Source organism: Corythoichthys intestinalis, chromosome 2 (genome assembly GCF_030265065.1).
Source record: "Corythoichthys intestinalis isolate RoL2023-P3 chromosome 2, ASM3026506v1, whole genome shotgun sequence".
NCBI lineage: Eukaryota > Metazoa > Chordata > Actinopteri > Syngnathiformes > Syngnathidae > Corythoichthys > Corythoichthys intestinalis.
The window spans coordinates 25562032-25579455 of NC_080396.1; the positions used below are offsets into that span (position 1 = coordinate 25562032).

At 39.0% G+C, this 17424-nt stretch overlaps 1 protein-coding gene across 7 annotated transcripts in view; it reads right to left on the bottom strand.

Moving 5' to 3' along the window:
- Positions 1 to 17424, bottom strand: part of LOC130930964 (receptor tyrosine-protein kinase erbB-4-like) — a 428601-nt gene that overhangs the window by 247178 nt on the left and 163999 nt on the right. For all 7 annotated transcript variants that reach the window (XM_057859366.1, XM_057859391.1, XM_057859374.1 and 4 more), the window contains exon 2: positions 13223 to 13374. In XM_057859366.1, coding sequence (XP_057715349.1) covers positions 13223 to 13374 — 152 coding nt within the window. The remainder of the gene's footprint in view (positions 1 to 13222; positions 13375 to 17424) is intronic.

Genomic DNA, 17424 nt, shown 5'->3' on the forward strand with positions numbered 1-17424 from the left:
GCCACAGTAGAATATTCACCGATTGAACTTCAAGGCTTGTAAACATGTGGCATAATGATACTTTTGCCAGTAGCAGAGTTCTGTGGTTATGGAGAGCCCCATAAATGTGTTCCCTTAGGGCCTCTAAATGACAATCTACGGCCTAGGGCTGAGCGATTGTCACCGCTGACTAGCAGACCTGAACTGTGATTGCTAGCTCGTGTATTGGTGAACAAGAAGAACTGTGAATTGCAGTACACATTGATCATCGACATTTAAAATGTATGGTGTGCTAATATGCTCCGATTTGATGCCTGTTATGGACTACCGCATTGGCGGGCATACCATGATCGTTCATTGCCAGGCCTCCAGAATTAAAATTGATTAGACCTCAAATCAAACCTCAAACGGCCAGGCCTCCAGAATTAAAATTGATTAGACCTCAAATCAAACCTCAAACGGCAACGGATGAGTTAATAATACCAATTAGTTAATTTTCAGGGCCGCAAGTGGAATGTATCCAAACTGAGGTTTAAGAAATTAAAAATTAAATTCTCTGATTTCTTCAACATATTCCTTGTCAAAGTAATTTTTTTTTTTTTTTTTAAGGATCCTCTATTTTTAAGACAAGTAATTCTTAAAAGACAAATATTAGTATGAGTTATAATAATTTGATATTAAAACCCCTCTTAATGTTTTTGTTTTAATTAAGTTTGTAAAATTATTTTTTAAGTGATAGGTCGCCATTCTTGTTACGTCGCAGTGCGTGATGTCACCGGTCCCGTCGCCGAAATTCCAGCGTGTCACTCGTTAGCTTTCCCAACATGTCGTCAGTTCTACCCTTCCTATTTGAACCAGATCTGAAAAGTGAAGAGCAGGACAGCACTGTCGGTCGTTCATAAGACGAGCTTCAGGGAAAAATGCGTGCAGCAAATACCTGATAAGACGAAAGTTGGGCGAAACTGGTGATGCGAGAGAGTGCTGTTGGGAACTCAGTTGGGAGCGAGAGTGTATGCGGTCTGGTTTTATTAACAGGTATTCAAGGTAAGCACATTGTGTTTTCAAACTTATCCCAATATAATTATGTACTGTAGATTGTTAGCATCCAGAACTGTTGTGTGCTTTACATACAGTACAGCCCAAAGAGCACACCTTGTGTAATCCATGTCATGTACATTGTAACGTGCGGTAGCTAGGATACGTGTATTAAAGTACCAAAAAGGGGAGAAGCTTCCACTTATGCACATTTATTCACAAACAAATAATATTTCCACCTTGACCACTCTTCACTCGGGAACTCAGCAGTACGGAAACACGCGTTTCCTGACGAACTCCCAACATTGTTGTAAGGTCAACGTCAGAGTCACTGTCGTCACTGTAGCGTGCCATAGTGCTTTAATTATTTAGTATGATTTGGGGAAAACTCCCACGAAGAATAGTCAACAAAAAAGATAGCAATAGTAATCCAAATCTGCGTTTTTTACTCACTCGAAGATCCAGGAATTAGACCAATACCATGGCAATGTCGCAGCCGCGATTAGGCCGTCGATTCCACAAAATAGACTGATCCGAAAAGTCGCTGTGGGACCGACGAATAAAAAAAATGGACAGATCTGAAACCAATGTTGCAGATGCAGTGGGACCGTCGGATCCATAAAATAGACGGATCCCTTACTTGACTGAGGATCCAGGAAAAATGTTCGGGCGCCAGTTGCAACGCGTGGTGGGTAGGATACGTGCATACAGGAACCAAAAAGGGGGAGAAGCTTCCACTTGTGCACATTTATTCACTAAAAATAATAATTCCCCCTTGACCACTCACTTCACTCCCCTTGTTTCCATTTAACTGGAAATTGCATCCAAAAGCAGCACATCGTGCCATTATACTTTGCGAGTTTAGGCAGCAATAAGCAATTGTTGAACACGCTACACATTTGGAAAGATCCCAATTACGTCATCACTGCGAGCCCGCAAACCGTGGCGCCAACTAAAGGTCAAAATATGGACTAAATATTATGAAATATTGCCATTGATTTAACATTTTATGTGTTTCTAACAACATATTTTAGTACAAGGGAACAATGGTTGTTTATTAGAGCCTACATGTATTTAAGTCAGAGGATCACTTTAAAAATCACCGAAAAAAAAGTCTCTGTAAGTAGCAACATTGATAATTGATTTCTTTGGAAAAGCAAGAGTTAATAAGTAAGCCGGAAATTTTGTGCTGGTTGGGTTTATGTACTTAGCGGTCGAAGCTAGTAAATATTTTATTTCACATTCTATAGGGTTGTCTTCTCTGTCGAATTTTAAAACATTTATTTTAACCTTACAAGGACCGCAATAATGGATGAATCAATTGTAAACTATATAAAATAAAAGTTTCTTTGTTTGCAACCCAAGATAAACAGGAAGCATTCCGTATTAAGACATCTCCGTTACTGGTTTGCTCCTTACGAGACGCACACAGACATGAGAATGTCATCCGTCTCACTGTGTCACTCTCGGGTGGTGCTTGCAGCAGATAAGGCGATTGAAAAGTGTTGCTGTCTTCCTGTGACACCCCGCGAACCTCAGTGTCCTTCATCTCTCTTTTCTACTTGAGCTTGTGTGCTTTTCTATGCCAACATGAAAGGGGTGGGAATAAGATGGTCATGTGTATATGAGTGTTACTTGTATTCAATAGACATGCCCTGTCCCAAGACTGCTTTGGCATCCTGCCTTGTGATTGGTAGCTCTGTCCATATTGATCCAACTTTAATGAAGAGTCTGTCAGCATAGGTGACACCATTAACTGCTTGTGGGGCACAGGGGCGACTTGGTACAGCTCTCTGATTCACGACTAGGAAATGGGTAATTCTGAGTGACAGGCAGCCAGTGGCCAACGGACATTGAGGGCGATACCAGGCAAAGGCATTGGGAACCTTTTTGAATTTTGTTAACCGTAGTCACATAATATTTCACATGGTGTTTCTTAACCTTTTTTGAAATTCTAGATATGAGCACTGTAGGGTGGCACTTAAATCAACTCAACTCATGTCACAACAAGTTATAGGTTGACTGACAGTGAACAACTACCGAAAACCCCCCGACATTTTCAGTCAGTTTTATGGAACTCTCCTATTTCAAGTTTACTGTCAAAATAAACATAAAACTAAGAAAATTACAAACTGTAAAATGTTAAAATAACTACTTAAGTTCCTACCTCAGTAATCTGACTTCAAGTTAAGTTAAAACAAATTGGAAACACTATAGCGTCGCGCTCCCATGTGTTTTTTGGAAAATGTGCTGTAGTTTCACTCCAAGTTGGATGTGTTACTACGGCTTCTATTGGTTAACACACCACAGGTTGCGGTTTCCTCATTTTGCAATTGCTAATTCCAGTTCCTGTTTTCACTTTAAATTGGTTAATGTAAATCATGTAACACTGGGATTTTTTACTATTAGACTTTAGGGTCGCTTCTGCCTATTCAGTTTTTCATATGAACAAAGGTGTCCCTCATCATAAGATTCCACCTTGGTGGCAACTCGTGTACTCTCAAAACCCACAGCTGTGGAAATATTACACCACAAATTCACATGTCACATTTTAGTTGTGTTTAGTCCTGGCATTGCAAAATTGCAGTTATGCTGTATTTGCATACATGTTTGCTCTTAAATATGGCAGGCTCGTGGACTCTTGTCCCTAGTGGCGAGGTCACACACCCAAAGTTTGAGTTAATTAATCACAATGCACAACATGTGTATTTACGTTGACTGTAATTATGTTACTAATTTGAGAATACCATTATTATCAATTAAAAATCAAATAAAAGCATGGTCATAAAACACAATCTTTAAATACCACTGTGAAAAATGTGGTTGAAATTTGGTTTCTTCTTTCTTCATTTATTTGTAAATTGTGATAGTCATTAACATGAAATGTTTACTTTTTTTTTTTTTTTTTTTTTTTTAATGTATGCTATACTGTACCCTAAAGATGTATTTTGCACATAGAGTGAAGCTTGAGGATGACCTACTGGGGAAGATTTATGTATTATCTGATGGAATGACGGGACAATAAAATGAATCTGTAGATGGGGACCATGGGAAAGTCAGAGATCCGCTTTGAACCCATAGTGGTCGCTGAGCCACCCCATCTATCTAACTGTCAGTTTGTCCCGTCCATCTCTCTCACCCGCTACATCACTGCATCACTGTGACAGAACAAACCACTGCCAAACGCACACATGCACAATCTCCAAACTGTAATTTTAGCACAGCAACAGCTTTTGTCTGCAGTAAAACTGACACCTCAGTAACTCCTATACCGACCTACCTCTCATTTTAGTGCCCACTCTCATTTTCATCTAAGTTTATGAACTGTATGTGTCTATATAAAGAATATACTCAAATGTGCAGAAACTAGAAAATATTTAAAATGACAATTTACTTTTAAACAGTAAAAGTCTAGCTCAGTTTTTACTACCCCCACCCCAAACCTCCCCAAAATTTTTTGGGGTGGATTCATAGGCGGAGTTTGACTTTTGGTGCAGGGGGGGGGCACAAAATGTTGATGACCCCAAAACGCAGTGTCGGCAGTAAAATTAACAACAAGAATAACGAATATTTAAAATAATAAATTGACAATGACCGTTTTTTGTTTCCCATCATTCTTGAGGGGAATTCTAAATCAGGCTGCTTATCGTCATCCATTGAACTTGGTACGCCCGCCGTTGTCGTGCCAATGTAGTTACCCCAGTCAAAAACTATCCCCTGGGCGGAGCCATATGGAGGTAGATTTGTGTCTTTATTATTCAATCAAAAAAAGTTGCTTAATAAAAAAAAAAAAAAGAAGAAAGTTGGTTCAATCAAAATATATATTTTCAACCCAAAAAGAAAGTCACTTCAACCAAAAAAAAAAAAGTGTTTGAATTAGGGCTGTCAAAATTATCGCGTTAACGGGCGGTACTTAATTTTTTAAATTAATCACGTTAAAATATTTGACGCAATTAACGCACATGTCCCGCTCAGACAGTATTCTGCCTTTTGGTAAGTTTGACAGCAAGGTTTTTTGTGCTGTCTAACAGCGAACTCTTGTGGTCGCTTTGCGACATGGTTTATTCAGTAGTGACAGGATCTGTCGTTCACTTGAGTAAACGAATCCATTCTGGTTCGTTCAGTAAAAAGATTCGTTCAAACAAATCGTTCAACGAATCGTTCGCCCCCCTCATCTCCCTCCCCGCTCAAATGAATCGTTCGGTTAGTGAACGGGAAGTGACGTTGCCGAACGAATCACCAAAGACCGTTTCGCAGTATAACTGAACGGGAAGTGACATTACTTGGTCCCTCCCTCTCTTGCACACAGGCTCCTCATTGACCGCTCATCGTAGTTTCAGAAATGAGTGACAGGCGATATCATTCTGCTTTCACAGACAGCCTCGTCTCCCTCCCGCTGCTGCAAAAGCGAGGGAGAACTTCCGCGTCGTCTGTCGTATTTGTATGGGCTCAAAGTCATGGCTCGTGCTTGCATTTCGATTTAGGACACGGTTAAACATTTTCCTTTTGTGGGGGGAGTGGGGGTTTGGGGTCGGGGGCGCACGGACTTTCTTTAGCATGATCTTGATCACATATACAATGCTGCTGCTACCAGCCAACGCAGCATGCTTGCTGTCACGAAAATAAAAATAAATTGAAAGTTTAATTTCTAAATATGGAACGACCAACACATCATATTTACCTCTCGCTCTGTTGTATTTTTGTTTTTATGCTCATCACTATTATTTTTGGTCACTATTGTTAAAACTAAAGTGTAAATAGCTTGTTGTCAAATGTGCTGCTCTGAAATAAAAACGATACTACATTTGATATTTGACAGTTTAATTGCAAATCAGTATTAAGATGATCGTATTGATTTTTTGCACTGGTATTAATAAATAAAATAATCCAGTCAGCTCCCCTGTCATCCCCTCATCTCAGATCGTCAAATGCTGACGAGAAATAATTGTTTGCTCTTTACGATGTCGCCTTTCTACTCTCATTAGTCTGTTAAGAAAAATGTAGACATATTGCGACATCTCCCGTGTCCGCGTGCGTTGTTTTTGGGCGCTTGAGTAGCACAAAATGGACGGACTGACATAATTTGTCAAACCAACCAACACCCGACACGCTCTGACAAGAAAAAAAAAATAAAACAGTCGGAAAAATTTGACATGTATATAATTTCATTGCAAATCAGTATTATGGTGATCATACTACATATTCTTTTTTTCTGTGCACATATTAGGTTAATATCGCTGCCATGAAGCCTCCATATAGTAACAGTTCTCTGCCCCCTTCACTGCCGTCACGCGACCGCAGCTCAGCTTTTGCTTGCCTCGTAGCTACCCGTGTTTTAAATTACTGTAAATTTGATAGTATGTCGTCATAGGCAGTCCCGAGTCTGTTGAGAAAAGTAGTAGACTAAACCATGCTCGTTAGATTTGTGTGGTGTCTTTGTCTGTTTGAGCAGCATTTGATAGGCTCCACGTTAACAAGTATGTGACAAAGTCATTTCCTTTCATTTTTAGACTCGTTCACCGCATAGTCATTACTGGAAAGTCAAGTTCTTTTTACTGAACGAACCAGAATGGATTCGTTTACTCAAGTGAACGACAGATCCCATCACTACAAGCTAGGTCAGGAACCGGAGGACCGAGTCACTGAACAGGAAGTGACAAAACTCAGTCTTGCCCGCCTGCCTGCACGCTGGCTGCTTATTGGCCACACGTGAGTGAGTGACAGACGCCCTGATTCTGTTTCCGCTCCCTCCCCTGCCCGCGATGAGGCTGGCGTCTGATTGGTCATGTGCGATGTCAGAAGACGCTGCCGCTTGCTCACCGCCCTCCCACACAGCGAACAAGCCCCAACTCCATAGAACGAATCAGTGCAGATGTGATTAGTTCGGTCTCGTTCACCCAAACAATTCGTTCAAAAAGAACGAATCGTTCGCGACCGATACAACACTAGTTTATTGCTTTCTTGCCAGTTCAAATGGCTGCACGACGTCTCGGGCTGACGCCTACGTTGTAATGTTGTGCTTATATGATCCTTGGACAAGATTTGTCCGTAAGTATGGTTGTTGTAAAGAATGTACATATTATGTTAGTAAGCGAAATGTTACATTTTTTGTATGAGACGCTTTTTGTTTATGTTTAGATAACCTGTATAGCGTGCTAAGCTAACGTTGTTGCTAATGCAATGCTTGTGTACTTTTTTTGTAGTTTCACTACGGTCTAAAGAGGACAGTGGTTTGAGGCCATTTTATTAATAAATCAGATGAAAAAGGAAGAAGTCTGATTATTAAGGCGTCGTTCACTAGCTGTCTAGCTTTGGAAAAAGTAGACGCTTTGGAGTGAGGACAGCATAGACAGATTTAAATGACAGTAGAGTGAAATGCCCACTACAGTCCTTATGTACCGTATGTTTAATGTATATATCCATCTTGTGTCTTATCTTTCCATTCCAACAAATTATTTTACAGAATATATATATAATTTACAGAAAAATATGGCATATTTTATAGATGGTTTGAATTGCGATTAATTGTGATTAATTACGATTAATTAATTTTTAAGCTGTAATTAACTCGATTAAATTTTTTTATCGTTTGACAGCCCTAGTTTGAATGCAAAGATAAATTTGAAACTCAAAAAACTAAAAAAAAAAAAAAAAAAAAAAAATGCATGCAAAAGCTAGTTTTGTTTGATTTTTTTTTTTTTTTTTGGATTGAAGTCAAGCAACTTTTTGATTGAAGTAATGTTGATTTGTGTTTGGGCCATGTTCTGGCTAGGATATTTTTCTTTTTATAATTCAATGAAAAAATAAGTTGCTTCAAAAAATATAGATTTTAAAAAGAAAAATCACTTTGATCAGAAAAAGAATAATTTTCTTCATAGATAAAAGTTTTTGAATGCGAAAAAATATGAGACTGAAAAATTTGCATACAAACACTTAATTTTTCCTTGAAAATGTTTTCTTTGATTGAAGCAATCCTTTTTGTGTTTGGGCCATATTATGATTGGGACATTTGTATCTAAATCATTCAATAGCCCAAAAAGTTGCTTAAATCAACAACAACAACAACAAAAAAATTTCAATAGTTCAAGTTCAAGTTTATTGTCCCCTAAGGAGGGGAAACTTATCTTACAGCAGGTGAGCACTCAGATACACAACAACAGATAACACATACACATAAAATAACAAAGATCCCAATTTAAAAAAAAATGCTATGAACAGCTTTGCCTCTCGGTCCGAGAATTGTACAAATTTAGCAGCCTAATCGCACTTGATAAAAAGGAGTTCTTTGTCCTGTTGGACTTAAAACAAGGGACTCTGTATCTCCTGCCTGAAGGGAGAACCTCAAATGAACAATGAAGGGGGTGATCGGCACAGTCAAGAATGTCATTTGCCTTCCTCATAACCCGCCTCTCATAAATATCAGTTAAGGAGACCTGTGGACAACCTATTATCTTACTAGCCACCTTAACAATGTGGTTGATGTCATTTTTCTCTTTCAGGCTAATACCTCCATACCTCCATTTACATTCACTTGTGAAGAACATAATGTCATGGCTCTCTTGAGTTTCCAGTTATTTCTACAACTCTGATTTTTCTCCGATATAGTGATTGGAACAGATACTTCTTTGCCACAAAAAACATTCATGAAGTTTGGTTCTTTTATTACTTTATTATGGGTTAACAGAAAAAGTGATCAAATCTGCTGGGTCAAAAATATACATACATGGATCTGAAAAAGTGAATCATTGACTTGAACAAGTCAGGAAAGTCACTTGAAGCCATTTCAAAGCAGCTGCAGGTCCCAAGAGCAACAGTGCAAACAATTGTTTGTAAGTATAAAGTGCATGGCACTGTTTTGTCACTGCCACGATCAGGAAGAAAACGCGAGCTATCACCTGCTGCTGAGAGAAAACTGGTCAGGAGGGTGAAGATTCAACCGAGAATCACCAAAAAGCAGATCTGCCAAGAATTAGAAGCTGCTGGAACACAGGTGTCAGTGTCCACACTCTCATGGACTGAGAGGCTGCCGTGCACGAAGGAAGCCCTTGCTCCAAAAGCTGCACCTTAAGGCTCGACTGAAGTTTGCTGCTGATCACATGGACAAAGACAAGACCTTCTGGAGGAAGGTTCTGTGGTCAGACGAAACAAAAATCGAGCTGTTTGGCCACAATGCCCAGCAATATGTTTAGAGGAGAAAAGGTGAGGCCTTTAACCCCAAGTACACCATGCCTAACGTCAAGCACGGTGGTGGTAGTATTATGCTGTGGGGCTGTTTTGCTGCCAATGGAACTGGTGCTTTACAGAGAGTAAATGAGATAATGAAGTAGGAGGATTACCTTCAAATTCTTCAAGATAACCTAACGTCATCAGCCCGAAGATTGGGTGTTGGGCGCAGCATGACCCCAAACACACATCAAAAGTGGTAATGGAATGGCTAAATCAGGCTAGAATTAAGGTTTTTGAATAGCCTTCCCAAAGTCCTGACTTAAACCCCATTGAGAACTTGTGGACAATGCTGAAGAAACAAGTCCATGTCAGAAAGCCATCAAATTTAACTGAACTGCACCAATTCTGTCAAGAGAAGTGGTCAAAGATTTAACCAGAAGCTTGCCAGAAGCCTGTGGATGGTTACCAAAAGAGCCTAATTGAAGTGAAAATGGCCAAGGGACGTTACCAAATATTAGCGCTGCTGTACTGTATGTATATTTTTGACCCAGCAGATTTGATCACTTTTTTCTGTTCACCCATAATAAAGTCATAAAAGAACCAAACTTCATGAATGTTTTTTGTGACAAAGAAGTATCTGTTCCAATCACTCTATCAGAGAAAAATCAGAGTTGTAGAAATAACTGGAAACTCAAGAGAGCCATGACATTATGTTCTTCACAAGTGTATGAAAACTTTTGACCACAACTGTGACAAGGATTCACTAAGGACCCAAATGCACGAATGTTCCGTTTAAACAAAAATATTTATTTTCAGTTCATAGGAGTTCAAAAAGAGAACGAAAAATCACAGCGCTTGCTGGACACCAAAATTCTGAGCAAAGTCAACAAAAATTCACAGCACTTGCTGGATACTACAATTCTGAGCAAAGTCAACAAAAAGTCACAGCACTTGCTGGATACCAAAATTCTGGGCAAAATCAACAAAGTAACAAAAGTGGGTATTTGAACTCAACATAAATCTTAGTCAAGAAAAGGCTTACATGAGCTGGTGACATGGAACATGGCAGGATACAAGACAAACCGACACTGGGCATGGTTAGCTGCAGGCTATATATACACAAGGTCACAGGTGGACATGATCAGCCTGATTGGCAAGAGCAGGAAGTAATGTTTGCTCAAGGAGGCAAACCACTACCAAAATAAAAGGATCTGACTTGAACAAAACACAAAGCATTAACAAGACTTCCGAGACATGACAAACTGTATATATATATATATATATATATATATATATATATATATATACATATATATATATATATATATATATATATACATTATATTTATTATTATTTTTTTTTAAATTATGTGCAAAGCAAATGACTCTGAGGTGCTTGAAAAATAATTTCGACCCATTATAAAAAAAAAAGTTTTTCTGTTCATTTCATTCATTTTTGTTGCAGTTTTATTGCTTTACAACTTATATATATATATATAGGAAAGTCAATTACATGCATTGACACTTTTCGGCTACCAGTGGGGGCCTGGCCCACTGCCCCCCTTAAAATTCGCTTAACATAAATGATTTTGTCAATCCATCCATCTCGCTATAATTAATGTACATACTCCTGAATACTCACTAATTATGACTAGAAAAATAGTCTAAACGCCAAAATTTAATCGTTTCACTTGGAGTGGAACTACTTATTAATAAGAAAAACAGGTGATCATTAAACTGTATAAGATAATGGTGGGGGTCTCTCTGCGACAAATAGTTCCCTTAGTAACCACCTAAACTCCAGAGACTTGACCTCCCTCACATCCAGTTAACAATCCCCAGATGTCTAATTGTTTCCCTAATGATGCTGAGCCTAATGGGACTGTTTATGGTGTTCATTTTATAGCACTAGCCCAGTAATTAGACTGCACGCACTTCATTAAACAGCACGAAGTGGATGGCGCACACATTTATCTGTCCATGGTGCTGAGGCTTGTAAATTACACACACGCGCGCGCACACACACACACGATACCTCTGTCCATGGTGTTGAAACAACAGGGGCTTCGTTTTGAACTTTCCACACCATTGTTGTGATTTATAGGAACAAACTTGTCAGGAGAATGTGCATAGGAGTACTTAACCTGCACAATTAAATACCAGTTCATTTATCATTAACATTTAAACCAGTAGTTTCATGACTGTGGACTCACAGGAGTGCCAAAATTAAAAGAATAAATGTAAAAAATAAATGAGAATATAAAAGTATATTTTGTCATTAACTTTTACTTTGTGTCATTTAAAATTACAAACATAAACAATGGCAATTTTTTCCCCTTTGCCTTACTTCCGCAACTGCTTTTTGCCCTTGCTTTTACAAAAAAAAAAAAAAGAATGGTCTGTCAATCAAATGATGGTGGGATGGGCTTTACACAGGAATACATAGTAATCGCTAGCTGATTACTCTTAGTTTACTTGAAAAAAAGTTGACGTCACTGAGCAACGGAGAAAAAAAATCTGTAACGTGCGATTTTTTTAAATCCATCTTTTATTTGGAGAGATATGGAAAAATCAATTTCACAACTGCTTAGTGAAGCAGCTGACAGGCTGGATGGGTCACCTCAGCCAACTACCCCGTCACTAAGACAATTGAATTTAATGCCCTCGATAACCAACCCTTTCCTGTTTGGAAAGCCCCTCCCAACGCCATTTGATTGACAGACCATTCCCTTCGGTAAAAGCGAAAGCAAAAGGCAATTGCCAAAGAGAAAGCCAAAGACAACGAAAAGCTAAATAGAAAAGGCAAAGAAAAAAATTTGCCACTTTATTTTTTTAGCCCTGTTATACTGAATATTTTTTAATATTTCATATTCCATTTAGCACAAGACTGTTGTTATTTGTCATGAAAATACAATTTATATTGTAGTCAGGAAATCAATATTTATACAAAGGATAACCTGTAATACAGAGATGAAAACAATGATGACATTTTGTGTTGCCCATGCAGTCTGCTCGTCAGCATCATGTTTGTTGCCCGTTGCCTTTTTGTCGTTCTGAATCTTCCTTCTACTCCAAATACGACTCAAATATATGGCTGTATGTCACACACTTCTTCTGGATCGACAACATCGTTCCAATACTAAATATTTCACCTAGTGACATTATCGCCAAGATGGAGGTGCCGGCGCGCTATGATGACAGGAGGAACGAAAGAATTAAAAGACTCATTTTTCATCATCTGCGCTTTGCCCAATTGTTGTACCAGTTGAATTATCTCATTATATAATTTTAATTCCAATAACAATGCTATTTAAGATTTTAGTTTACGTGTCATATACACTTTAAGCGACATGCTATGTATGGATGAAGACATTGCTAAGTGACATGATTATTTTGGCGAGGTATGATCTAAGCATAATCTTTGTAAAACTTCTAAATACTGCATTGAAATCCCTGTGGAATCCCAGGCATGGATGCCTTGCCAGGTAGCGCACTCACAGGAGCCGGATGTATTGTCAGGGAACAAAAACATTTTTTCTGGCCCGTGATCATGGTTCTGTTTAAAAAAAAAAAAAAAAAAAAAAAAAAAAAAATGGAATTGGCTGTCAGCTTTACATTTGATGATTAATGTGTCGTGTATTTAACATTAGCTCAAACCGCTTCTGGGAATATTATTATCCTTTTTTAAAAAAACCCTTTCATCCTTAAGGTCTTGGATTTTGTAAATTTCCCTTTGTGTCGCTAATGAAAAATAATGCCTGCCGTTTAAAATCACTCTATTCATCAAGTGTCCCTTAACTGCGGTATGCAATTACAGGATTAGAACGCAATTTGTAGCAATAAACGATCATTTCCCAAATGTAGTTGGTAATTAGAAAAAAAAAACACCTCAACTTCATCAATAAGCTAATAAATGTAGTACTCTTGCTGCAAGGAATCATGGTAAGGTTCCACTGATGAACAGGCACATTGGAATGGCCATTCAGTCATATGTAATATGGAGCTATCATTTAGTCATCATAATCAACACATGGTATCTCACCTTGAGGAAGGAGAGGTTGCGGTTCCGATCAATGCTGGTTATCTCCAGGTTGCCCATGACAACTTCACAGTTCTCATAAAGCTTCCTCAAGGTGCGGTACTGCTGGTCCAGGTCGGAAAGGGTACTCAACTTATTCTCTGTTCCTGGACAAACTGGAGACAAGATGAACAAATTAACACTTATATAATTGCATTAATCAGGGTGATTTAAGTACAATTTCATTTAACACGCAAATGAGGTTTGGTGTAATGTTTTTGACGTGAACAGTTAAATATTAAAAAAAAAAAAAAGTCTGACAGTCTGTTGCAATGTTGAACTCGCTTTGATTCCAAACAACACCCATAGCTCATAAGCTCCTATATTGCTTTATAGATCGTTTGCTCCGTAAAGATTAGTGTGCTGCCCTTTCTTCACTTGGTGAGCCTCCATATTGCTGTGGGTACTCAGGGTGCACCAAGCATGGCGGCAAAGGGACCTGAGCTACAGTGATAAATGAGATTTGCTGACCACGCGCGCTGATGAGTTATTAGAGGGAATGATTTGAGAGCTGCTACAAAGAAAGTCTGAGCAAGGATATAAAATGGATCCGATCAATAAAAGTGTGTTTGTGTGTATGTGTGTGTGTGCAAAAGGTGAGCAAGCACGCGTAATAATCTGTTACTGGGACCCACTTGCTTGTGTGTGCACCTTCGCTTGGGGATCAACAATGTTGTAGAGGTGAAGTGAGTAGAAAAAAACCCTCAAAAGCTATATCATTCATACACTCACTCACATTTCAGCTCATTAAACATTTTAACAATTAATGTGACTAGTTACTTTTCTTTTGTGTTACTACATCTAAGATTGCAGTTAAAATGAATGCTGGTTAACTCCACGCTCTGGATGATGACTTCAAAATTCTAGGTTGATCTGGGTGATCAACCCACTCATCCTTCAAAATACCCTTATTCTTACAGACACATTAAACTGTATGCTTTTCTTAGCTACTCACTTCGATTTTCACATCCCACTGTGGTGCTCTTGCACCCGAACTTTCCACATGCTTGTTTCTCACCGTGTCGAAAAGTCTGACACAGCGAGTTGGATGGGAAATGAAGGAGAAGCAGAAAAGGTGACGACCCGACTGGTTTTGAGCTATAGAAGCTAATTGAGTGGGCGACAGGCAGCTTGCTGAGGTCAGTTGAGCAGCATGTACATGACCCACACGAAAAGCAGAGATGGTCCAAAGCTGTGGATCAAGGTCAGAGGGTCTATTCACTGAAAAACCGATGATTTTTAGACACCAAACACTTTTTGGTTGATGTCACTGAACTCATGTACACTGCATACAGACTGAATAAAATGTTCAATATAGACACAAAGAGATTGGTGTACGTCCTGGCGCCCTTTTTCCCAAAACCGTTACTGAGTTTCTGTTCATCATTAAAAAGTGGAAAAGTGTTGACGAAAAGGCAATTTTATAGTCTACTACACAAATTTTCTCACAGTAAAACGCTAAGTCTCATCATAAATTTATGTTTGAAAGAATACCTGTTGATACATATTATACCCCTCTGCATTAATTTATAGATAGCAAACTTCAGCTGATGGAACAGTAAATTTTTTTTATCAGGAATGTCAAATTTATGATGTTTTGGAGCCTGTTGTGATCCTGCCTTATGTTCTGCATTGATGCCTTTCTCCCTGTCTGCAGGCTGCATGGGTGCAAGAGGGACCAGTCTCCTCAGGAGTGAGGCTAATCAGCAACACCTGTGGACCTCCCTGTGTTGCGTCGCTTCCCGGCTCCCCTCCTGCTGGACCTCCCACCTATCCTGGGTGGAGTACGCACATAACACCCATGTAAGCACAGCTACAGGCCTGTCAACATTAATGGTGAACCATGGCTTCCAGCCTCCTTTGTTCCCCACACAGGAGTCTGATACGGCCGTGCCCTCTGTTCAGCTCCAATTCAGGAGGGTCCGATATGTTTGGTGGGAGACAAGAGCTGCCTTGGGCCGGACAGCAGAGCGGAACCGGCGGATTGACACCGCATCCCAGCCGTAATTAAGAGGTTGGGCAACAGGTATGGCTCTCTTCAAGGGACCTCCCTCTGCAAACTGGTTCTCGAAAGCTGATCCCCAAATATATTGGTCCGTATCCCATTGAGAAGATCCTGAACTCCAGTGCCATTCAATTTACTCTCTTTGCCTCTCTTAATATCCACCCGTTCTTCCATGTTTCCCTCTTAAAGCCAGTCACTGAGAGCTCCCTTCAATCTCCAGCGCCTCCACCACGTCAACCTGATCTTGGATGTCCGCAGGCGAGGCTGAGGTTTTCAGTACGTCGTCGACTGGGAGACGTATGGTACCGAGGAGCGCACAAGGATTGGGCGCACCCTGATCCTTGATCCACAGCTGCTATGTTATTTTTGTGCAAGGTACTCGAACAAGCCAGGGAGTTCGCCTGGTGGTGTCCTTTAAGGGGGCAGTACTGTTGTTATCCTGCATTAAATTCTGCATTGATGGCTTTCTCACTGTCTGAAGGGTGCTTTGGTCCAAGAGGGACCGGTCTCCTCAGGAGTGAGGCTAATCAACAACACCTGTGGCACATCAGTAAAGCCCATTTGTAGAAGAAAAAAACTTCCACAACCAACTGCATTCATTCATTTTGAAGAACATTAATAACAATGAGCGAATATAATTACTACTAATAATACATAATACATACTAATACATACTACCCCCCTTCCTTCGCATGTGTTCTTCAATATGAAGCACTGCAAGAAGCAAAAACAGCCTACTCCAAAATGTAAACATTGGTGTCATGTGTGACGTAGGGACAAAGTTCGCTGCAGTCAGTGACGGTTCCACAAACTTTGGTTATCAGTGCCCACATGATGGCGCCACAAATGCAGAATGCGCACATCTTCACTCTCCGTGCAGTTTTCAAGAACCCTGGTTTAAATGTGCGTGTGGATGATAGGCAAACTGTAGAAAAAGTTACTTTTGCCAAATACCTGCTACGTGTAGACATGGCCGTAGTAGCCTCGCTCCTGAGAAGGCCACACTCCCCTGAGTACTCCATTTTAGGGCTTCAGCTATCAATTATTTTAGTAGTCAATTAATCGATGAAGTAGTTAGTTCGAATAATCGAGTAATCGGATAAGGAACATGAAAAATTAAAATACTTGAGCTGAGCCTCAAATGGTATAAAAAAAGAGGATCTATGTACAACAAAAGAACAATTGGCGAACTTACTACATAGCAAAAGTCCACTAGCTTAAATGTTATAAAATTATATATATATATATATATATATATTAGGGCTGTCGAAATTGTCGCATTAGCGGGTGGTAATTTTTTTTTTAAATAATCACGTTAAAATATTTGATGCAATTAACGCACATGCCCCGCTCAAACAGACTAAAATGACAGTACATTGGAATGTCCGCTTGTTACTTGTTTTTTGGTGTTTGGCGCCCTATGCTGGCGTTTGGGTCCAACTGATTTTATGGGTTAGTACCATGAGTGAGCATGGTGTAATTATTGACATCAACAATGGCGAGCTACTAGTTTATTTTTTGATTGAAAATTTTACAAATTTTAATAAAGCGAAAACATTAAGAGGGGTTTTGATATAAAATTTCTATAACTTGCACTAACATTTATCTTTTAAGAACTACAAGTCTCTCTATCCATGGATCGCTTTAACAGAATGTTAATAATGATAATGCCATCTTGTTGATTTATTGTTATAATAAACAAATAAGTACTTATGTACTGTATGTTGAAAGTATATATCCGTCTTGTGTCTTATCTTTCCATTCCAACAATAATTTACAGAAAAATATGGCATATTTTATAGATGGTTTGAATTGCGATTAATTACGATTAATTAATTTTTAAGCTGTAATTAACTCGATTAAAAATTTTAATCGTTTGACAGCCGTAATATTATGTATGTATATATATATATATATATATATATATATATATATTTTTTTTTTTACAATGCTCTTAACAAAAGGTTCAAACACATTTCCCACAAAAAATGGCTAAATAAACCTATAAACGAAATTACGAATGAATTAAAAAAACATTAGGTCAAACAAAAACTTATGTTGGTCTTAACAGGGAGCAGTTGGATTCAGCCATGTGAAATGAGGCAGACCAGAGGGCAGTGCATCTATCCTAATCAATTCAACTAAATGCAAACACTTTCAA